Raw genomic sequence first — 23,871 nt, forward strand, 5'->3', positions numbered from 1 at the left:
GCTTTGTTGTGAAATAGGAAGCTGATTCTAGATTTAATTTTGGATTAGATGCTTAATGTGAGTCTGGAAGGAGAGTTCACAATCTAACCACACACCTAGGTATTTGCTGTTGTCCACATATTCCACATAAGTCAAAACCGTCTAGAGTAGTGATGCTGGACGGGCGGACAGTGATCGGTTGAAGAGCATGCCTTTCGTTTTGCTTGCATTTAAGAGCAGTTGGAGGCCACGGAAGGAGAGTTGTATGGCATTGAAGCTCGTCTGGATGTTAGTTAACACAGTGTCCAAAGAAGGGCCAGAACTATACAGAATGGTGTCATCTGTGTAGAGGTGGATCAGAGAATCACCAGCAGCAAGAGCGACATCATTGATGTATACAGAGAAAAGAGTCGGCCCGAGGATTGAACCCTGTGGCACCCCCATAGAGAAGGCCAAAGGTATGGACAACAGGCCATCCGATTTGACACACTGAACTCTGTCAGAGAAGTAGTTGGTGAACAAGGCGAGGCAGTCATTTGAGAAACCAAGGCTGTTGAGTCTGCCGATAAGAATGTGGTGATTGACAGAGTCGAAAGCCCTGGCCAGGTCGATGAATACAACTGCACAGTACTGTCTCTTATCGATGGCGGTTATGATATAATTTAGGACCTTGAGCGTGGCTGAGGTGCACCCATGACCAGCTCGGAAACCAGATTGCATAGAGGAGAAGGTACGGTGGGATTCGAAATGGTCGGTGATCTGTTTGTTAACTTGGCTTTCAAGGACCTTAGAAAGGCAGGATAGGATAGATATAGGTCTGTAACAGTTTGGGACTAAAGTGTCTCCCCCTTTGAAGAGGGGTATGACCGCGGAAGCTTTCCAGTCTTTGGGGATCTCAGACAATACGAAAGAGAGGTTGAACAGGCTAGTAATAACAATTTCAGCAGATCATTTTAGAAAGAGAGGGTCCAGATTGTTTAGCCCAGCTGATTTGTAGGGGTCCAGATTTTGCCCGCTCTTTCAGAACATCAGCTATCTGGATTTGGGTGAAGGAGAAATGGGGGAGGCTTGGGCAAGTTGCTGTGGGGGGTGCAGAGCTGTTGACCAGGGTAGGGGTAGCCAGGTGGAAAGTATGGCCAGCTGTCGGAAAATGCTTGTTGAAATTCTCAATTATCGTGGATTTATCAGTGGGGACAGTGTTTCCTAGCCTCAGTGTAGTGGGCAGCTGGGAGGAGGTGTTCTTATTTTCCATGGACTTTAGTGTCCCAGAACTTTTTGGAGTTGGTGCTACAGGATGCACATTTCTGTTTGAAAAAGCTAACCTTTGCTTTCCTAACTGCCTGTGTATATTGGTTCCTAACTTCCCTGAAAAGTTGCATACCACGGGGGCTATTCGTTGCTAATGCAGTACGCCACAGGATGTTTTTGTGCTGGTCAAGGGCAGTCAGGTGTGTTTCTATATATTTTGAATCGGGCATGCTTTTTTAAGATGGTGAGGAAAGCATTTTTAAAGAATAACCAGGCATCCTCTACTGATGGAATGAGGTCAATATCCTTCCAGGATACCCGGGCCAGGTCGATTAGAAAGGCCTGCTTGCTGAAGTGTTTTAGGGAGCGTTTGACAGTGATGAGGGGTGGTCGTTTGACCGCAGACCCATTACGGACGCAGGCAATGAGGCAGTGATCGCTAAGATCCTGGTTGAAGACAGCAGAGGTGTATTTGGAGGGCAGGTTGGTTAGGGTGATATCTATGAGGGTGCCCATGTTTACGGATTTGGAGTTGTTCCTGGTAGGTTCATTGATAATTTGTGTGAGATTGAGGGCATCAAGCTTAGATTGTAGGATGTCCAGGGTGTTAAGCATGTCCCAGTTTAGGTCACCTAACAGCACAAGCTCTGAAGATCGATGGGGGCAATCAATTCACATATGGTGTCCAGGGCACAGCTGGGGGCAAAAGGTGGTCTATAGCAAGCGGCAACGGTGAGAGACTTGTTTCTAGCAAGGTGGATTTAAAAAAATAGAAGCTCAAATTGTTTGGGCACAGACCTGGATAGTAAAACAGAACTCTGCAGGCTAACTCCGCCCCCTTTGGCAGTTCTATCTTGTCGGAAAATGTTATAGTTAGGAATGGAAATATACTGGCAAGTTTGATTTAGAACTACTAACGTTAGGTAGCTAGCTAACATATTTTTGAGATAGCAAAAGCTCAGGTTGCCCAGCCTGGCGGAGATACAATCTTCAGAAAAATAATTTGCAAGGAGATTCGTGCAAAAATATTATTTGAAGATGTACTGTTGTAATGCTATGTGGTTCGTAAAGACAATGTAGCTAACAAATTGTCAGCTAACATAACGTGCAAGGTAACTTATTTGAAAAGTCATTACTTTATGACATTGAGTAGAAAGTTACCCCTTGGTCGTTAGGGCAAATCTGGTCTGTGATAGGAGGGGGGTTCACACCTAGCTCGGCTATTAGACTATTCTTTAGTAAAGCTTGAATAGTCTATTGTTCAGCTATTAGCCCTGCTCCCAACTTGCAACAAATTGCTGTTCCTATCGCATTCCTTTCCCTCTTCCACACGTCATCATTCTGCTCCTTAGTGGCTCGCTTGTGGGCGTGCTGGCAGGATATGGCAGCATTTTCGGTTTTGCGTCTCGAATCCTCCATACTGTAGCAGGTTTGTATGAAGGTGTGGTTATTCACAGGCAAATTGTTATATGCTATGGAGGTACATTTGTGTCTTTTTGTCGAGAGCAAAACCTTTATTTTCAATCAAAAATAAAGCAACTTTCTTCCGACACAAAGGAAGTCAAAGCGGACACCTACGAAGATGGCATCTCAGGTAAGCAGCACTGGGCTGTATTGACGTATCCTAAAAATGACATCTGCTGCTTTAGATTGAACGGTCATATCTCAGTTATTGTTTTCATATCTCTGTTTTCTTTACTTTCAGAGAGTGAGCTGACCAAGGGGTCGAAAATGTAGATATTGACAGATGTTCACTCTCCGAGAAACAGGCCGTGGAAGCTTTATTGCTGGCAAACGTGTCCACAACCAGAGGTAATTAAACTGTCCTGTGTTCTTTTTCTCCATCTCTGCCTGTCTTGTTGTACATGTTCATCCCTCTCCCCTTCTCCCTAAACCCTCTAGGTTATATCAGCTGTTTTGGTGAACCCCTCCCACATCTGAACTGGCTGACAGAGGGCACAGCATGATCATAGGTGAGATGTCACTTGGTCGGGTCAAAAGGAAGTATTATTAAAGAGATGCTATACATTGAAATATAGACAGAGATGTAGTAGTCCCAGAGTTAATGATCCTAGGTTAGTTTTGCATTTCACCTCCTGATTTAAGATGACTGACTGTGTTAGAATAAATAAAAAAAGGCTTAATCATGCTCTCTCGTCTGCAGGTATGTTTTGATGTGAGAGAGGAAGCCAGTCCCGTCATCGCCACCTCACCCGCACTTAAGGTAACCTTCGGGCCAACTGGGGGTCCAAGGCTGGTTAGGAGACACCGCAATTGTGATGAACTGAGAGAATATTTGGGAAGCACTGTAATTCATGAATCATATGCTGTCTGCTGCTGTTCTTACCTCTCTCCCCACCTCGTCTTTATTCCTCGTTTTAAAATGCACACCATATGTGCATTGAAGTACAGAATGAACTTGTATTTATAATATTACAATTATAATGCATTTATAACACCTGGATAATGAACTTCTTTCAATAAAGCGTTTCACATTCTCCACTGGTTGAAATTAAGTATCTCATTGAAATACTATCCTGTGTCCTCAGATTAATGCAGATGAAGGGAGTTAGATATGCATAGTTTTTTTCTGCATATATGAATTACAAATCTATCATGTTTCTAGTCTATTGCATAGTTACCATGTATAATCATTGATGTCCCAGGAGCGGTAAACACTGTTGAAGTGTATAATTGTAATACATACAAGCAGACACAGCATCATTCAAATAATGGTGTTTGATATGACTGAAAAATAATGTCTCAGAGATTCATACCTGAATTACACCTTTATTTGCCAAGGAAGAGTACATGATCAGTGAATATATTCAATGTACAGGCTACAATGTGGAAATCTCATGCGAGGTAATAACTACAGTACATGTGTACATAGGACTTGCATCCTTGGCACAATAAAGTTATTATATTCTACTCTATCCATAGGCTTCATTGATGCCATTCAGACTTGAAGTTGATACAACAACTATGATGCTGAGGTTCATAGATTGGTATGAATATTAGTTCAGAACCTAACGTTTTAGGGTTCATACACAGAACGGTTACATACTGTAGCTAGCTACATATCCATAGGCATACAGTTATTTGTATCCTCCACTACACAATAATCAAGTAAATAGTTAGCTAGCTATGTTACTTCAACTGCATTGCAAGGCAAGCTTACACAATTGTACATTCAATTTGCAGTAAATGCTTTAGCTAGCTAGATTCTTTACATCCACCTTTTCACAAGATAACAGCCTGGTTTGCTGGTTCTCAGGAGTCCCAAAAACATTAAACAACACAAATTACAAATGCATTCTCCTAACACTAGCTAGCTGGCTAATGTCAGAACTTGCTAAATAGCGATTTTCGTAAATTAACTTAATGACAAAGGAATATGCACAAACTTTTGTCTCTACATTAACTAACATATTCCACTCAATTGTAAATGTTTTGCTTGACTCATTATGATGTTATAACAACTTACATCTGGTTCCACCGTAATGTTTTTTTTGTCAGCCACCTTTGTTGAAGAACGCCACAAGGAAGGTTCGCATCAAAATTCGTCATTGGAAACACTCAATATGATTGGTCATATAAAAACCTTGGGACCCAAATGCATAATGAGTGCTCTAACTACCCCTTGTGGTGGTCTGGAGCAATGAAGCTGGGTACCTCTAAGTCCTGCGGTGCAAGCTCGCAACTTTTAAAGGAGGAACCACTGTAGGTCCTGGATGGCAGGAAGCTAATCCCCAATGATGTACTGGGCGGTATGCACTACCCTCTGTAGCGCCATACAGTCAGATACCGAGCAATTGCCATACCAGGCGGTGATGCAACCGGTCAGGATGCTCTCGATGCTGCAGCTGTAGAACTTTGAGGATCTGGGGACCCATGCCAAATTGTTTCATTCTCCTGAGGGGGGAAAAGGTGTTGTCATGCCCTTTTCACGACTGTCTTGGTATGTTTGGACCATGATAGTTTGTTGGTGATGTGGACACCAAGGAAGTTGAAACTCTCGACCCGCTCCACTTCAGCCCTGTCGATGTAAATGGGGGCCTTTTCGGCCCTCCTTTTCCTGTAGTCCACGATCATATCCTTTGTCTTGCTCACATTGAGGGAGACATTGTTGGCCTGGCACAATACTGACAGGTCTTTTACCTCCTCCATATAGGCGGTCTCATTGTTGTCGGTGATCAGGCCTACCACTGTTGTGTCATCAGCAAACTGACGGTGTTGGAGTCATGCTTGGCCAAGCAGTCAAGGGTGAACAGGGAGTACAGGAGGGGACTAAGCCCACACCCCTGAGGGGAACCAGTGTTGATCTGCATAATTGTAATTATTTGCCTACCTTCTCATGCCTTTTGCACACAATGTATATATAGACTCCCCTTTTTTCTACTGTGTTATTGACTTGTTAATTGTTTACTCCATGTGTAACTCTGTGTTGTCTGTTCACACTGCTATGCCTTATCTTGGCCAGGTCGCAGTTGCAAATGAGAACTTGTTCTCAACTAGCCTACCTGGTTAAATAAAGGTGAAATAAATAAATAAAAAAAGATCAGCGTGGCAGATAGGTTGTTGCCTACCCTTACCAAATCCAGGATCCTGTTGCAGAGGGAGGTGTTTAGTCCCAGGGTCATTAGCTTAGTGATGAGTTTGTGGGCACTATGCTGTTGAACGCTGAGCTGTAGTCAATGAACAGCATTCTCACATACGTGTTCCTTTTGTCCAGGTGGGAAAGGGCAGTATGGAGTGCGATTGAGATTGCGTCATCTGTGGATCTGTTGGGGCGGTATGTGAATTGGAGTGGCCCTAGGATTTCCGGGAGGATGGTGCTGTGAGCCATAACCAGTCTTTCAAAGCACTTCATGGCTACCGACGTGAGTGCTACGGGTTGGTAGTCATTTGGGCAGGTTACCTTAGTGTTCTTGGGTATAGGGACTGGTGGTCTGCTTGAAACATGTTGGTATTACAGACTTAGTCAGGGAGAGGTTGAAAATGTCAGTGAAGACACTTGCCAGTTGGTCTGCGCATGCTCGGAGTACACGCCCTGGCAATCCGTCTGGCCCCTCTGTCTTGTGAATGTTGACCCGTTTAAAGGTCTTGCTCACACCGGCTATGGAGAGTGTGATCACAGTCATCCGGAACAGCTCTCATGCATGCTTCAGTGTTTCTTGCCTCGAAGCGAACATAAAAGTCATTTAGCTCTGCTGGTAGGCTCGCGTCACTGGGAAAATCACGTCTGGGTTTCCCTTTGTAGTCCGTAATAGTTTGCAAGCCCACATCTGACGAACTGAAGAGCCGGTGTAGTCGGATTCAATCTTAGTCCAATATTGACACTTTGCCTGTTTGATGGTTCATCTGAGGGTATAGCAGGATTTATTATGTGTCCAGATTAGTGTCCTGCTCCTTGTAAGAGGCAGCTCTAGCTTTTTAGCTTGGCGAGGATGTTGCCTGTAATCAATGGCTTCTGGTTGGGACATGTACGTATGGTCACTGTGGGGACAACGTCCTCAATGCACTTATTGATGAAGCCGGTGACTGAGGTGGTATACTCCTCAATGCCATTGGATGAACGGAACATATTCCAGTCTGTGCTAGAAAAACAGTAGTGTAGCATCTGCATCGTCGGACCACTTCCGTATTGAGCGAGTCACTGGTACTTCCTGCTTTAGTTTTTGCTTGTAAGCAGGAGGATAGTTATGGTCAGATTTGCCAAATGTAGGGCTTGGGAGAGCAGTGTATGCGTCTCTGTGTGTGGAGTAAAGGTGGCCTAAAAACACACAAGTCTGGTTTGGACCGTGCCTGTTAAAAGTTTATATCAATTGCATTTGGCTTCCCAAGGCAAGCAGGGGATAGCTGTGAGGAGTTTGCTGTATGCCATTGATGCTCCGCTATAGGCAGAAGAGCGGCTTGCCCCTCGTCCTTCGCTGCTGTCTGGAGGAGGACGCTATTATCCTAGTCGATGAAGAGCCCCCCCCCCACCCACCTTCTCCTGGGGCCAAGCCCTGGAAAAGTCGGTGAAGTTCCTTGGGGTAGCCATCATGATGCCAGCCCATGAGGGATGGGTGTGCGAGGCAGTCTCGTCGCTTGAGTTAAGAGTGGGACGAACATTGGGCTACTCTGTGCACTCTACGGCAGAGGGTGTTCACAGCAAAAAATACACACAATGGATGCATGACACTGAACACTGCTTCCGCGTGTTAGACACCCAGGCAGACGACATACAGGGAGTGTGTCCTTACCTAAAATGGTCACCCTGCATTGACAAGATTGTGCTGGTACAGGGGCCTTGCTCGGTACCCACTGGGCAGAGCTAGCAGGTTCCATGGTTCCAAGAAACAGCTAATCCGAGAACAAAGGGAAAAGAGACTAGCGTTTGCCACTTGGGCTAGAAGCCTAGCTAGTTAGCACAGTGCTATCAGGATAAGCTAATCCTATAAACAATGTGAACATAGCTGGCGATCACCACATGGGCTGCTAGTATAGCTAGTTAGCACAAAGTTATCCAAAGGAAGCTATTGCTCTTACAAACAAAAGAGTGGCTCTCGACCAATAAGCAGTGATGCTAGGATGGACAGTCTACTCAACGCCGGTGGAGGGTTTAACAAAACGTCCGAGCAAACTAGTAATTCTACCCTTCCAGGTAGATAAGCTAGTCGGTAGGATAGCTAGCCTTGCCGAGAGCTAGCCAGGTTAGCTAAGCCTTGCAGCTAAGCTATCCAAGTCTCAGCAGCTAGCAGTGTGATCTCCTACAACAGGAGATGAAGGAATAAAAGCAGTGAAGCAAATTCTTACCTGAAGCAAAACTGTTCCTTTTGGTGAAGTCACCCAACGATAAAGATAACCCTGCACTCGGCAGTGTAACCTTAACGGCACTGAAAAGTTACAGGAAAACCCATCGAGCCGTGCTGAAGAGAGCTAAGTATAACTGTTCTGTGAGGAAGAGAGGTGAAAATGACCAGAGGGCAGGCGAGTGGCTCATTAGTATGAGGTTAGGGGCTCCCTCATTCGCAAATCGACCAGTCCGTCTCAAACAGACGTGTATGATTGGTTATTTGAGGTACTTTGAAAAATTCTGGTTCATCCCCACGGTGACAGATAATTGAAAGAACTGAAGCTAAGTTGGGGCCATACTGCCAAACAGGCTTTAGACCATCAGAAGCGGAGAGATCATGTCTCTGCCTTATCTGCCAGAAGGCACAAACAGGATAAGTGAGATTTCAATTAGGGTGACATTTTACTCTTCTTATCGCTGTTCACAAAATGCTATCGTATTCACTGTTACATTGAAGATAAGCATTCAACATTATCCTTCAAGTAAACTGGTGTGAAAAACCTGTGACAGGTAAGTCCTGTTGTTTGTAAAGCTACATAGAACATGGACAATCAAATACAGTACATAGAAGACAAGACAATGTTATCCCTCATGTAAGCAGGTTGTGATTAGGCTATCCTGAATGACGGGTAAGTGGTTGCAGTCAGTATCAAATCACATTTCACAATTAGCCCGAATACCCTAAAGACATAATTTTACATTCTAGAAATGGAGAAATGTTCTAAAAATGGAGACATTAAAATAAAAATAAAAAAACCTTTTAGAAGTATAGTAGCTCACAATATCATAATTCTGTATATGGGTAAACCTGCATTTAGCAGAAGGGAGTGCATGGGGTTTGAGATGGGAACATGAGACGAGGGGAAATGACTGAGAACAGCTCAAGTTACTCTACGCCTGGGAACTGAAAACAAAATATAACCGCCATTATAATGGTTATGCTAATACGTTGGCTGAATACCAACAGCACAACCAGACCGGTACATATTTTATCCACGTATTATATCTACAGCCTCTAAGATTGACATGCTCTAGTCACCGTGCTGCAGCATACTGTTTGTGAAAAAACAAGATATCGTCGGACCAACAATAGAGTGAAGACTTGCTGCTTCCAAGAAAACTATCCATTTTGATATAAAACAAATAAAATAATTAAACACCGAGTATACCAAATATTATACACCCCCCCCTCGCCCTCAGAACAGACTCAATTATTCAGGGCATAGACTCTACAAGGTGTCTAAAGTGTTCCACAGGGATGCTGGCCCATGTTGACGCCAATGCTTCCCACAGTTGTGTCAAGTTGGCTGCATGTTCTTTGGGTGGTGGACTATTCTTGATACAGACGGGAAACTCTGGACCATGAAAAACCCAGCAGCGTTGCAGTTCTTGACATAAACTGGTGCGCATGGCACCTACCACCATACCCCATTCAAAGGCACTCAAATATTTTGTCTCGACCATTCACCCTCTGAATGGCACACATACACAATCCATGTCTCACGGTTTAAAAAATCCTTCTTTAACCAGTCTTCTCCCCTTCATCTACACTGATTGAAGAAGATTTAACAAGTGACATCCATAAGGGATCATAGCTTTCAGCTGGTCAGTTTGTCATTGAAAGAGCAGGTGTTCTTAATGTTTGGTATATTGTTTGGTATATTTTGATGTGTTATGGAAACCTATTGCATGAATATTGAGAGTAATAAGTGATGAATGTTAGCGCTGCATGTATGCTGTCATGGTATCAGATTAATCCGCCACACTGGTAAGTATTGAAGACGTATCATAACATTTATTTAAAAGCCTTAACAGATTACAGTAAAACATAGATTTACTAGATTTACTTCTATCATAGTAAATCGTATAGTAAAAAGTCCACTCACAACTCTTGCGAATTCCCTTCCAAACCCCACGCATAACATATGCAACACTGTAATACCTCATGGTCTCATTAGAATGTCAGAATAGTGGCATTTAACCAGAGAGCTGTTAAAGTCCCTGACACCAATCTCGGTGCCAATGTACCAGCCACCAAAGGGATGCTTATAAATGTTTAGAAATGCTTTAGAAAATGATCATAATACCTCCAAGATGTTGTAGCGAGAGCTGTCACAGAAGTCCCTGACTCCGATCTCTGTACCCATGTACCAGCCACTGAACGGACAGGCGGTGAATTCCAGCCCCCCCACCTCTAGCAGCATGCTAGATACAGCAGGTAGGCTGTACCACTTCAGATTCAAGTCCTTGAACCAATCATACCTGTATGCACAAGCATAGAAAGACAAAGAGATACGTTCAAATGAACAGTCAAGCTTTGGAGGAGTGATGGTGAATGTGACATATCTTGACTAATTGATTCAAATAAATAGGTTAGTTTTCAAGGTATGTAGAGGATGTTTAAGGGTACATGTTATATACAGCTTTAATTGAAGCTGACTTGGCTCCTGTTGTTCAACTCAAGGTGTTTCCATCTCAACAATTCTAAACTGCTAAGAGTTGAACATTTTACATTCTGAATCGATGTAAAAGTGCACATTCTTATCTTGGTGAAAAGCCGACATATTAGCATGGATCTTGTTCTGGAGGCAGCTCTGCAAAGCAGCCAGTAGTTGGCACAGCCAGTCATAAAATCTGACTTTAAACCACACTGCTACGTTTTTACAATATAGCCCATTTTGACTTTGCAGTTGGCCTATCTAAGCGGAAATCACTCTGTTCTGCCTCCAGGACAAGATTCATGACAACAAACTGCAAAAAGCCGTGGGAAGAGATTAGTGACAAAGCTTACATTCTGATATTGAAAGTTTGTATAGCACGTCAAGGGAAAGAAAATACTGTATGCATGTACAAAGAAATGAAGGATTTCTCCAAGAGATGCTAGATATCTGCCTACTGTGATGTGGAGTGTATTGTTCTACAAGGCAATTTGCTCCTACACTGTAGTTAATAGATATACAGCCAAGAAGTACAGGAGCGCAGCCAAAACTAACATTATCACATTCTCACAGCAAAAACACCTGCAATCACTTCTGAAATTACTGGCCCTACATCCATCTACCTGGTGCTACACAGGCTCGGAGTTGCCCATGGGGGACAGTCTACGCCGTAGCAGAGAGCCATCACAGCTTCATGGCAACAGAGTTGAGGCCAACTAAACTGATGCAGGGGGAGATGGGGGGTGGCGAAGGACCGTTCTGGGAGCTTGTTTGATAGAGGATGCCATGTGCAGGGGATGAAACTCCCCCTGTGCCTGAAGACTGGTGACATTGCGAGTGTGTGTCTGTGTGGTATGTTAGTGGTATGTTAGCGTGACAATTGGAACACACTCCAACCTAGCCTCTGTTCCTGTATCACTGTTATGAAACTTGGACGTGTATGTGTGTGTGTGTGTGTGTGGTCTAACTCACTTGGGATGGGTGATCTGCACCTCCAGAATAAGGTCTTGAGGGATCTCAAACAGCTCTGGGTCATTCCCATTGGATTGTAGCAGGAGGGGCAGCACGTCGAATCGACCCTTGGGAGCCTTCCAGCCCTGCTGGATGCAGATCTAGTAACCAAAACATTTAATAAACATTTTACGTGGACTCACTAAAGTAGATGTGTAACTCCTGTTTGGTGGTTTCCACTCCAGTTTTAGTCAGAGCTTTGGCCTTGCTCGGAGGCATGCTATATAAAGACATTGAACACACTCAGGTTTTGTGATCTACTGTAAGTGGTTCAGTGGGTTGAACCTGACAAGGCAAAGTTTGAGGATTCAAATCCCACGAGGGACACATATTCCATGCTGTTACGAACAATAATTCACTTTGAATAACAGTGACCAGTGTCTTTTTACTCTACCTCAGTGAATTCCACGTTGGCTGGGTCTCCCAGAATCTGACCATCGGGCTGCTTGTAACCGGCATAGCGAATCAGCTGTGTGTTCCATACCCGAAAGTCGCGCTTGCCATCTGTCCTCTGAGGAAATATGGTAATGGCAGATCTGGATAGAAATAACCCACCAGCCCCCAGAGAGAGAGAAAGTTTAATGACGAGAGTTTAAAGACAGTATCTGTAGATTAGCAATATAACAAATGAATGTCTACCCAACCACATAGCATCTAATGATTTAGGGCAGTTTAATTTAGGAGGTCGTGGGTAAGGCAGGCTAGGAAGTCTGACAGGGCCAAAGCTCAGTTACCTTTAGCCCCCCACTACTGAACCTATCCTGTTGGGTTAAGCTAATGCCATGACTGGGCAAAAGGGTTGATTCTACTAATCTGGTTGTAAGTCTTCGTCCCAAAGGACCCAAATATCTCTGGGCACCAATCTCTATGCTTGCCTTACAGAGGAGAAACTAGTGTCCTCTATAGTCAATACAAGCCCAAAGAATGAGAGGAGAATTGACTATATAAAACTCAAATTGTTTTGGGGTCTGAATCTAAGCAGAAGCAGCCTGGCTGCAGATCAGTTTGTGCTTCAGCCAACTCCTTCATTTGTTCTTATGCCGTACACAAACCTGACAGAGGCTTAAGAGCAAACTGATATGCCATCAGGCTTCTGTTACATGCTTACAGTGGCTAAGTATTATTTGATGTACAGCATCAGCAGTCTTTGGGAATGTGATGTGACTAACTCAGTGCAGTGATGAGTCAGACACATACAGTAGGGGAGAGTGGGGTATGTTGAGACATTTTTACATTCAGCACCACTACGTCAAGGGAAATCATCATTCTTTCTAAGAAAGATAACTACATATTTCAGGATGTCTTGTATCCCTGAAAATAATCATAATTAATGTAAAACATGTGTTTTGAAAACATAGCTTGTCCATAAAAAAGCGGTCTCTTGGCACAACTTACGGGCTAAGTTGAGCATAGGAACAGGGTAAGTTGAACCGCCTTGGGGTAAGTGAGTGATAGTGTCCTGTGATAGTGGGTGATGGTAGGTCAAAGTTTAATTCATGGAATTGGGCTGTGGTATATCATAAATGTATGCCTACATTCTGATATAGATATCCCAGTTCAATATCACTTAGCCTTCCATTTATTCACCGGTTGTCTGGGACAGGGATGTTTCCATGTGCCAATACATAGGCAAGTTCTCTGCATTTGAGGCTACTAAAACCCATGAAACTGGTCTGAGATTATTGATATGCTTAGCAAGCTCAGACTCCATGTCAATAGACATGTGCCTCTGGCTCTGCTACTCTAGCATAGCCTCTCTTTCGAACAGGTGTTCATTTTCTTTTTTGTCAATGTAGCTCTTCAGTGTCATTCAGTCTTTTTAATATCCCTTGCTGCAGCTAGATTGGACTTCTTCCCCTTCTCTCACTTCCTTGGCTGCTCTCTTAAGAACCTTAAGGGGTGCCACACCCCTATTTGTTTTACATTTGTATACACAGGGCACTACTACTCTGCTCTATAACAATAAAAATGCACAATCTAGAGTTCATATGCATGGCACATAGCAAAAATACTATGCATAAAACTGACAAATGTAACAGGATTAACAGCTCACGTCCCCAAAGGAAAGGAATAGTTGGGATTAACTCTTGGAACCACCCATCCCGGATCCGGGATAATTGTCATCAACTACGCTAAATAGCATAGCCAACGATCAAATAATCTCACTAGAAAATATTCATATTCATGAAATCACAAGTGGAATATAGCGAAACACAGCTTAGCCTTTTGTTAATAACCTCTTGGAACTAGGGGGCGCTTTTTTATTTTTGGAAAAATAACGTTCCCAAAGTAAACAACCTATTTTTCAGGACCAGAAAATAGAATATGCATATAATATAATATGCATATAATTAGGATAGACATTAGGATAGACAGACAGCTTAGGATAGGAAACACTCTAAAGTTTCCAAAACTGTAAAAATATTGTCTGTAAGTATAACAGAACTGATATTGCAGGCAAAAGCCAAGGTTAAGTGTCTCTGTCCCGCTCTTTTTAACGTATTAAGTGTGTATGTTTATTCTGTGTTACCATTTAATTAGCTAGTAAATAAAAAATTCTACCAATTTGTGTAGTACTGAATCATAAGGTTAAGGTTTTTGCAGATGCAAGGAGGTTACAACTGTTCAGAATGATGATATGATACAAGGTTATGATTAATAAGTTGACTGTTAGATGTGATAGGTAAAGATCTTGAAAGAGTTTAATTTGGGAGATGGTAACTCTTTATAGAACTGCTCTCATGATGCCCCAGATCCTAATGAGTTAATTGTTACATGATTAATTTAAAATTCGGTAACAATTAAACATATTTAGGTAATTAGATAAGTCTTCAGATGAATGTTAATGTCAAATCACGACAGTGGCCATTGGCTCAACTAACCCCAAGACAAACAATTTTACTATATTAGTCCACAGAGCTACAAGGATGCACTTTGATGCTCGGTTTAGGACCTCATATTATAGCATCAGGAAACCTACAGTGGTTACGCAATTAAAAGTTTTGAGATTATGCCACGGCACTTAAGAGGTAATCTGTGGTTTAGTACATTACCATGCATCACTGCTTCATTGCTGTGGTCTGGAGCAAAGGGGAGTTAGAGCACTGATTGTGCTTTTGGGCCCCAAGGCGCTAAATGACGGGCGATAAACCAAATAGAAACTGATAATTGTGCACGACTTCAAAATTGAATTTCAATTGTTGCGACTCTAGGGGCAGTATTTTCATTTTTGGAAAAAAAGTTCCCGTTTTAAACGGGATATTTTGTCAGGAAAAAATGCTAGAATATGCATATAATAAACTTTGGATAGAAAACACTCTAACATTTCCAAAACTGTAAAGATATTGTCTGTGAGTATAACAGAACTGATGTTGCAGGCGAAAGCCTGAGAAAAATCCAATCCAGAAGTGCCCCAGGTTTGTAAGCGCTGCGTTCCAATGAGTCCCTATTGAGCTGTGAATGTGCCATCAACGAGCTTACGCTTTCTACGTATTCCCCAAGGTGTCTACAGCATTGTGACGTAGTTTCACGCATTTATGTTGAAGAATAGCCGTAGGCGGTCACATTGCGTAAGTGGTCACATGGTGGCTCCGAGAGAGATTCTCGCGTAAAATACAGAGGTAGCCATTACTCCAACCGGTCCTACTGAAAAACGAATTGTCCCGACGGATATATTATCGAATAGATATTAGAAAAACTAATTGAGGATTGATTATAAACAACGTTTGCCATGTTTCTGTCGATATTATGGATCTAAATTGGAATATTTTTCGCCGTTTTCGTGACTGCAATTTCCGGGCGATTTCTCAGCCAAAGGTGAAGAACAAACGGAGCTATTTCGCCTACAAAAATAATATTTTGGGAAAAAATGAACTTTGGCTATCTGGGAGTACGCTCCCGGATCCGGGATGGGGAGTATCAAGAGGTTTTAACTGAATGATGGATGAAGGGGATTGAATAAAGAACAATAGTGTAAGAATTGCTATTCCTCTGTCCTGCACGCACACCGGAAATAAATACACTTTTTTTCTACTTGGTCAGAAGAAGCTGTAAGCTAATGTTTTTATTCTAAGAGAAACTAACATGTTCAATTATATTCCATGATATTCTTAAAATATATGTGTTGACTGAATATAAGCAGCAAGTGGTGTTTGCTAAATAATCAAGTTGATGGTGCAGTCGTATAGCCTTGGCACCTAAATAAAGCTGAGTGACTCACTCATTCATGGCTTTGGATCAAAATAAGTACCAACATTCTTTTTGATCGTGAAAATTTTAAAATACTGTATAAGTGATTATAAAAAGTCACGACTCTACAATTGATCGCTAGTTTTGGTCTCAAATAAGCACGGCCTTTAACTAAAATAAGAGGAGAGTCAGGCGGAGACAACCTATTTAAGTTATATAAAAAATATTAAATTTGATTTGGAAAGGCATGCCAGACAGAATCAAAAAGGGCTGTAGGCTTTGGGGAGTTACAGATGAATGTTTTCAGTTGATGCTAAACAAGTTCGATCAGGTTTAAAATCAGGAGACCTACATGTAGAAAATATATTTTTAGATATACTGTTGGTGTTGTAGGTCTTTCATTTATTTAACCTTTATTTTACTACATAAAGGTTTACTTACTCTGCTTGCATCTTGACCCAGTTTATGCCCTCCTTTGTAATGCAAATCTGGGCGGCAGTGTGTTTTGGTCCGAGAACACGGTGCTACCCATTCCAGGTTTAGGACTGTAACCACCAGAAGACTTGGAAATGAGCCTGAGCTGAGAGGATCACCAAATCTTAAAGGTATTTTGGTTTCAGTGCATTTAAAAAAAATATTTTGTGGTATCCAATTGGTAGTTACAGTCTTGTCTAATCGCTGCAACTCCCATACGGACTCGGGAGAAGCGAAGGTCGAAAGCCGTGTGTCCCGGACACAACGCCCGCACCAATGTGTCAGAGAACACCGTGCACCTGGTGACCGTGTAAGCAGGCACTGCGCCCAGCCCACCAAAAGAGTTGCTAGTGCGTGATGGGACAAGGACATACCTGCCGGCCAAACCCTCCCCTAACCCGGACGATGCTGGGCCAATTGTACACCACCCCATGGGTCTCCTGTTCACGGCTGGCTGCGACAAAGCTTGGACTCGAACCCAGAAACTCTAGTGGCACAGCTAGCCTTTGACCACTGCGCCACTCGGAAGGCCTCAGGGGATTTTCTTTCAAAGAAAATGTATATAGCCTATCAATGTGTAGGCATACTGTGTAATAAAATGCATCCTTAACGAATTACTATGGGAATAAATATCACTGAATGACTGGAAATATTGGAACAAAGTAGGCTAATGAAGGTAAACAAATTTATGCTTACTGGAAAATACTATTTCAAAATGAATGGAAGAGGCAAGTGGAAGGGGGAATTTTTTTTTTTTCAAACATTTGTTTTTCACAATGGCTATTAGCAGAACAATAGACACGATGTGGTTCCAGAAACAACTCTGACATAGGGTCCAGCATATCTCTTGATACACACAGTAACGTGCTAATTGAGCTCCGAGAGCCGATCTGTTATCCAACGATTACTTTAATAGCCCAGCTACTGCAAGTGTGAAAATCCCCCCCCAACAAGCAAGAGCCTACCCGCGTGTGGTCAACTATTTTAGCACCGTTTCGCACTGCTCTGAGACAAGCAAGACGACTTAATAAACATATACATTTTAAAACAGTTTAATTACCCCTGCATTATTCTATAAAAGCCCCTTAGATATTCATTTAGAATCCTCTAAATTGAATTAGATCTACTACTGTGCAAGGACCTTTTATGTATCTGCCAGTATTTTCATTTAGAGATTGCGGTAAAGAAAGGTGTATGTAGATGGGTAACTGCCTTCCCAAGATCTCTTATTGCTCTTCACGATCACAATATTAAAAACGTTCAAATGCATTCATGAATTCAATCGCTTTAGCCATCATGTTGCGATTCATCTGATAAAGAATTGATTCGATCTATAAGCCCAGGACGAGAGTAAAACGGGCAATAAAATACACTACAAGAAAGGGAACACATAACCGTAGAATTGCGAGTTGGAGGGCCATCTAACAAGTGCAGATTGGAAGGCCATCAAGCGAAACAGACCAATGAAGCACGAGTAAATGGCGGGAGTATCTTTGACTCTGAGGACTGGGTAGGGTAGGGGGCCCATGCCCTCCGCTTCCCTCTGCGCGGGGTTCTGGGCCGGGAGGGTGGCTTCGGCTCTCGCCCGAGCTCGGATCTCCGCATCTCCTTGTCGCCTGGGTTGTGCCCGACCGGCTCCATCCCCCCTTTCCCCGTTAAGCACGGCCGCATGGTGCACCCCCTTTTCCTGTTAGGCACGGCCACATGGCGCACCCCCAATATCAAGGTGCACATGGGTCTATTTATATAATGAATATGAATTTGGAGGGCAGAAATATTAAAGCATTTGTCATACAAAAGTTATACTAAATGTGAACAGGTTGGAGATAAGAGTACATGGCCATAAAGGCTAGATCATTTTTCAAGCTGTTCAAACATTCATAGATGACCAGCAGGGTCAAATAATACAAACAGTGGTTATAGAAGGCGCAACCGGACAGCACCTTAGGAGTACATGTCAGTTGGCTTTTCAAAGCCGAGCATTCAGAGGTCAAGACAGCAAGTGCATGTGCGAGAGAGAGAGAGAGAGAGAGGATCGAAACACAGTGACGCGTGGAATATATCAATAAGAATGTCAGTTTAATATGCAGTGCAGATCACTTCCTATTACCCTTCTCATAGTTCATTTTTAACTTCTTAGGGATAGGGGGCAGTATTCGGAGGTTCGGATGACTGAGGTGCCCAAAGTAAACTGCCTGTTACTCAGGCCCAGAAGCTAGGATATGCATTAAATTGGTATTATTTGATAGAAAACACTCTGAAGTTTCAGTATAAAACTGATATGACAGGCGAAAACCCAAGGAGAATCCATCCAGAATAAAAAAAAAATTGAGGTCACCACCCATTGCAATGGCTGTCTATGGGGAAATCAAAGGAAATCCTACCAGATTGCAGTTCCTATGGCTTCCACTAGATGTCAACAGTCTTTATAAAAGGTTTCAGGCTTGTTTTATGATAAATGAGCTAGAATTTGTAGTTTTTCTAGGTGGCTCTCATTTTGACAGTCTTGTGGTGTGCGTGGATGAGGGTGTGCACTTCGTTATTTCTCTCAGGTAATGAACATACGATTCTCCGTCTTAAATTTTATCGTCTATTTACACATTAGGGTACTTGAGGACTGATTAAACGTTGTTAGACTTTATCCTTCCTGTTTGGCCCTGTCCGGGGGTGTCCTCGGATGGGGCCACAGTGTCTCCTGACCCCTCCTGTCTCAGCCTCCAGTATTTATGCTGCAGTAGTTTATGTGTCGGGGGGCTAGGGTCAGTTTGTTATATCTGGAGTACTTCTCCTGTCCTATTCGGTGTCCTGTGTGAATTTAAGTGTGCTCTCTCTAATTCTCTTTCTTTCTCTCTCTCAGAGGACCTGAGCCCTAGGACCATGCTTCAGGACTACCTGACATGATGACTCCTTGCTGTCCCCAGTCCACCTGGCCGTGCTGCTGCTCCAGTTTCAACTGTTCTGCCTGCGGCTATGGAATCCTGACCTGTTCACCGGACGTGCTACCTGTCCCAGACCTGCTGTTTTCAACTCTCTAGAGACAACAGGAGTGGTAGAGATACTCTTAATGATCGGCTATTAAAAGCCAACTGACATCTACTCCTGAGGTGCTAACTTGCTGCACCCTCGACAACTACTGTGATTATTATTATTTGACCAGTCTGGTCATTTATGAACATCTTGGCCATGTTCTATTATAATCTCCACCCGGCACAGCCAGAAGAGGACTGGCCTTCCCTCATAGCCTGGTTCCTCTCTAGGTTTCTTCCTAGGTTTTGTCCTTTCTATGGAGTTTTTCCTAGCCACCGTGCTTCTACACCTGTATTGCTTGCTGTTTGGGGTTTTAGGCTGGGTTTCTGTACAGCACTTTGAGATATCAGCTGATGTACGAAGGGCTATATAAATAAATTTGATTTGATTTGATTTTGATTTGGACAAAGTTTATTGGTAACTTTTGGGATTCCTTTTTATGCCTTTTGAACGAGGGGAACAGGTGGTTTACTGAATCAAGCACGCCAACTAAACTGACTTTTTTGGGATATAAAGGACTTTATCGAACAAGACGACCATTCGTTATGTAGCTGGGACCCTTGGGATTGCAAACAGAGGAAGATCTTCACAGGTAAGTGATTTATTTTATCGCTATTTCTGACTTTCGTGATGCCTCTGCAGGTTTGGAAAATGTTTTTAATGCTTTTGTTTGCGGGGCGCTGTCCTCAGATAATCCCATGGTATGCTTTCGCCGTAAAGCCTTTTTGAAATCTGACAAAGTGGCTGGATTAACAAGAAGTTAAGCTTTTAAACGATGTAAGACACTTGTATTTTCATGAATGTTTAACATTACGATTTTTGTATTTCGCGCTCTGCAATTTCACCGGATGTTGTCTAGCCCAAAGAGGTTTAAAAATGATGCGTGTTCAATTATTTGTGTCATTGTGGCATTTAAAGCATATTGAAGATAAAACAATAGGATTTGAAGCAATAGCCTACCCGTGTGTGGTCAACTATTTCAGCACCATTTTGCACTGCTCTGAGACAAGCATGGGGAATGGTCTTGCTTAATCAATGACGTTTTGTCTCTGTTTGGGTATTGGTTAGACTACAATTTGGGTGTGGAAACATTAGGATTATTTTGCTCTTAGTACTGTAGCCTACTCCCAACCGTTCACGTTGTACAGCGCCATATTTTCCTAACGGAAACCCGAGGGTTTCTTTTTTAATTAAGCAACATTTCTTAAAAATCAATCCCATATACTATGTTCTTACAAAAAAATTATTTAAATTCTCTAGTACAGCCAATATTAAAGTCTGTCAAATGCTTCTCAAAGATGCCCTCTGGTGGTCAAACTAGCATTAATGGCAACAATGGCTGACAAATAACGTGCTATAGAATTCTGCGGCAGCCCGCAAGGTGTGCTGCAGTACGACGCAACTTTTATAGGAAGAACCACTGTATAACAAATTAATTTGACTTAGTGAAAATCTGTTTCTGCCGTTTTGTGTATGCTTTCCTAAAAACCAAAGTGGGGCTCAACTAACCCCCTCTCTCCTATGATGTTTATTCATTGGGGAGTAAAGACGGTTCATAAAGATTCATTGGGAAGGTGTCATGACGTGTGTTTAGGCTTGGCAGAGCTGTATTGGACTGATGAAGGACTGATCCTGGCTGGGAGAAGTCTACCAGACTAGAGAGACGCAGTTGACATTGACAGGGAACATAGAGGAACAGACAGACAGAGGGAGGTTCAAGGTGACAGAAAGGGAGGGGGGAAAGGTAAAAGAGAAAGAGAAACAGACCAGACGAGCAGAGGAAATGACACAGAAAGACAACATTGAGTTAAAGGCACGGGGATAGACGGAGCAGTGCCGACTCACCTCAGGTTGCCTTTGTTAGTGGCATACTTGATGTGGTTGCAGATGTAATTGTACATTCCATGAGCCGTTGTGCAGTCTCTGGCATCAAATACCTGTTAGAAAAACATGTAATGAAATAAAGATCCCACTGGGCAAAAACTGGTTGAATCACAGTTGTTTCCACGTCATTTTAACCCACCATCAATGTGAGGACGTTAAATTAACGTGGAAAACTGACTACATTTGCTCAACTAAATGTAAATCAAAACTAAACGTTGAACTGACGTCTGTGCCCAGTGGGATACTAAATGCTACCACAGTTTGAGTGCAATGCTTCGACCTGAAGGTCTTCGTCACACATAAAACAACTCAACACAAAGAATCCAAGGACCTCAGTGAAAGCATGTTGTCATTTACACTATATCGTTAGGGGGAAAAAAATGGAATAGCGGCATACTCCACAACAGCGTGATTTGATTCCCCTTAGATATCACTTTCATCATCAGCGTTTATTGGATTGTTTCACTACTAACGCTTGACCTGCGATGCCTAGCCTGCCTCCATCAATGTGTAGCGACATCACAGACAATATGTTGTTAAAAATGGTGAAACATCACTCTGCAATGCATTTATTTATAATTCAGTGCACATTCGTAACAGATATTGCTATATTACACAGATCATGAATATTACACGGATCATTACGAGAGATGGGGAATGTGTTGTGATCCTCCAGCCAAGTTGATTTGCGAAGTTTATCATACTTGATATCATATTGGCTTAGGAAGATTTGATTTTAAATCGACTGCCCAGTGAAAATCTCACTTTTAAGTTTATATTCTGTTAACTCATACCCAAATAATGTTGTCGACTTATGTGGCCAAAGCATACATTTGAAACAATAAAAACACTTCAAAAACCACACCTCAAACAGCCATTTTCTCATAGAACAAGTCATCTCCCTGAGGAGAATGAGCTGGCCAATCAGCAGTCTCCTTGCATGGATATTTTTTATGACTGGTATACATCCACACCATTCTGTTGTTGGGGCACGCCCACACCATTCCAACACAGAAAAGTTGATTTTTAAAGCTGCAATATGTTGCTTTTTTGGGTAACCCAACCAAATTCACATAGAAATTAGTTATAGATCTGTCATTTCATTGAAAGCAAGTATAATAAACGGTAGATCTATTCTAGGTGTGCCATTTCTAACGCTTCCTGTGCTTTGGTTTCTGTGTCTTATTTCCGGTTATGGAAAATATATTTCACAGCGGTTTAGATGGTACAATGATTCTCTACACTATACTTGCTTGATTTTTCACATAAACTGAAATTAGCCTAACTATTAGAATTTGAGCAACCAGGATATGGAGGAGTGCTTTTGAATAGTGCATCTTTAACATACTTAATTTTTTTTTTTAATTGGAAGGGAAACTTCACCTCACTTATATTGTATGTAATTATAGGTCATATTTAATAAAAATCAGTAAACAATGGGCAGTTACTTTAACATTGAGCATCGAGTTTCTGACCTATAGCTTGGACCACTGAATTCTGCCTACACAGCGCATTTAATCTGAGTTTCCTACTTGTAGTTTGGACCACTGAATGCGTCCTACACAGCGGGCAGCGTTCCTCCAGGCGTGCTTGGCTCCATAGATCAGCTCAGTGTCCTTCAGCTGGTACGTCCCTGAGGCCTCAATCTCCTTAGTCACCTCCTCCAGCCGGTCTACGTGGGCCTTCGAGCCAAACCTGATGCACACAGCCATGAGGACAGAGAGAAGTAACACAAGGACATGTAAAAAGGACTGGATTTAGAGTATTTCGGGCATCACTACAGTGGTAGGCTTGATTATCAACAACGAAGTGGGCCTACAGGGAGGAGGTGAGGGCACTCAGAGTGTGGTGTCAGGAAAATAAAGACTCAATGTCAACAAAACAAAGGAGATGATCATGGACTTCAGGAAACAGCAGAGGGAGCAGCCCCCTATCCACATCGACGGGACAGTAGTGGAGAAGTTCCTCGGCATACACATCACGGATAAACTGAAATGTTCAACCCATACAGACAGCGTGGTGAAGAAGGCGCAGCAGCGCCTCTTCAACCTCAGGAGGCTGAAGAAATTCAGCTTGTCACCAAAAACACAAACTTTTACAGATGCACAATCGAGAGCATCCTGTCGGGCTGTATCACCACCTGGTACGGCAACTGCTCCGCCCACAACCGTAAGGCTCTCCAGAGGGTAATGAGGTCTGCACAACGCATCACTGGGGGCAAACTACCTGCCCTCCATGACACCTACACCACCCGATGTGGAAGGCCAAAAAGATCATCAAGGACAACAACAACCCGAGCTACTGCCTGTTCACCCCGCTATCATCCAGAAGGTGAAGTCAGTACAGGTGCATCGAAGCGGGGACCGAGAGACTGAAAAACAGCTTATGTCTCATCAGAATGTTAAACAGCCACCACTAACATTGAGTGGCTGCTGCCAACATACTGACTCAACTCTAGCCACTTTAATAATGGAAAATTGATGTAATAAATGTATCACTTGCCACTTTAAACAATGCCACTTTATATAATGTTTACATACCATACATTACTCATCTCATATGTATATACTGTAGTCTATACCATCTACTGCATCTTGCCTATGCCGTTCGGCTATCACTCATTCATATATTTTTAAGTACATACTCTTATTCATTCCTTTACACTTGTGTGTATAGAAGGTAGTTGTTGTGAAATTGTTAGGTTCGATTATTTGTTAGATATTACTGCATGGTCAGAACTAGAAGCACAAGCATTTCGCTACACTCGCATTAACATCTGCT

At 42.6% G+C, this 23,871-nt stretch overlaps 1 protein-coding gene across 2 annotated transcripts in view; it reads right to left on the reverse strand.

The window, feature by feature from the left end:
* Positions 1 to 23,871, reverse strand: part of LOC139412099 (nitric oxide synthase 1 (neuronal)) — a 61,470-nt gene that overhangs the window by 20,149 nt on the left and 17,450 nt on the right. For both annotated transcript variants that reach the window (XM_071158893.1, XM_071158892.1), the window contains exons 6-10: positions 22,623 to 22,785; positions 21,052 to 21,143; positions 11,912 to 12,053; positions 11,479 to 11,618; positions 10,156 to 10,330 (exon numbers count right to left, since the gene is read on the reverse strand). In XM_071158893.1, coding sequence (XP_071014994.1) covers positions 10,156 to 10,330; positions 11,479 to 11,618; positions 11,912 to 12,053; positions 21,052 to 21,143; positions 22,623 to 22,785 — 712 coding nt within the window. The remainder of the gene's footprint in view (positions 1 to 10,155; positions 10,331 to 11,478; positions 11,619 to 11,911; positions 12,054 to 21,051; positions 21,144 to 22,622; positions 22,786 to 23,871) is intronic.

The sequence above is a fragment of the Oncorhynchus clarkii genome, chromosome 6 (assembly GCF_045791955.1).
Source record: "Oncorhynchus clarkii lewisi isolate Uvic-CL-2024 chromosome 6, UVic_Ocla_1.0, whole genome shotgun sequence".
Taxonomy (NCBI): Eukaryota; Metazoa; Chordata; class Actinopteri; order Salmoniformes; family Salmonidae; genus Oncorhynchus; species Oncorhynchus clarkii.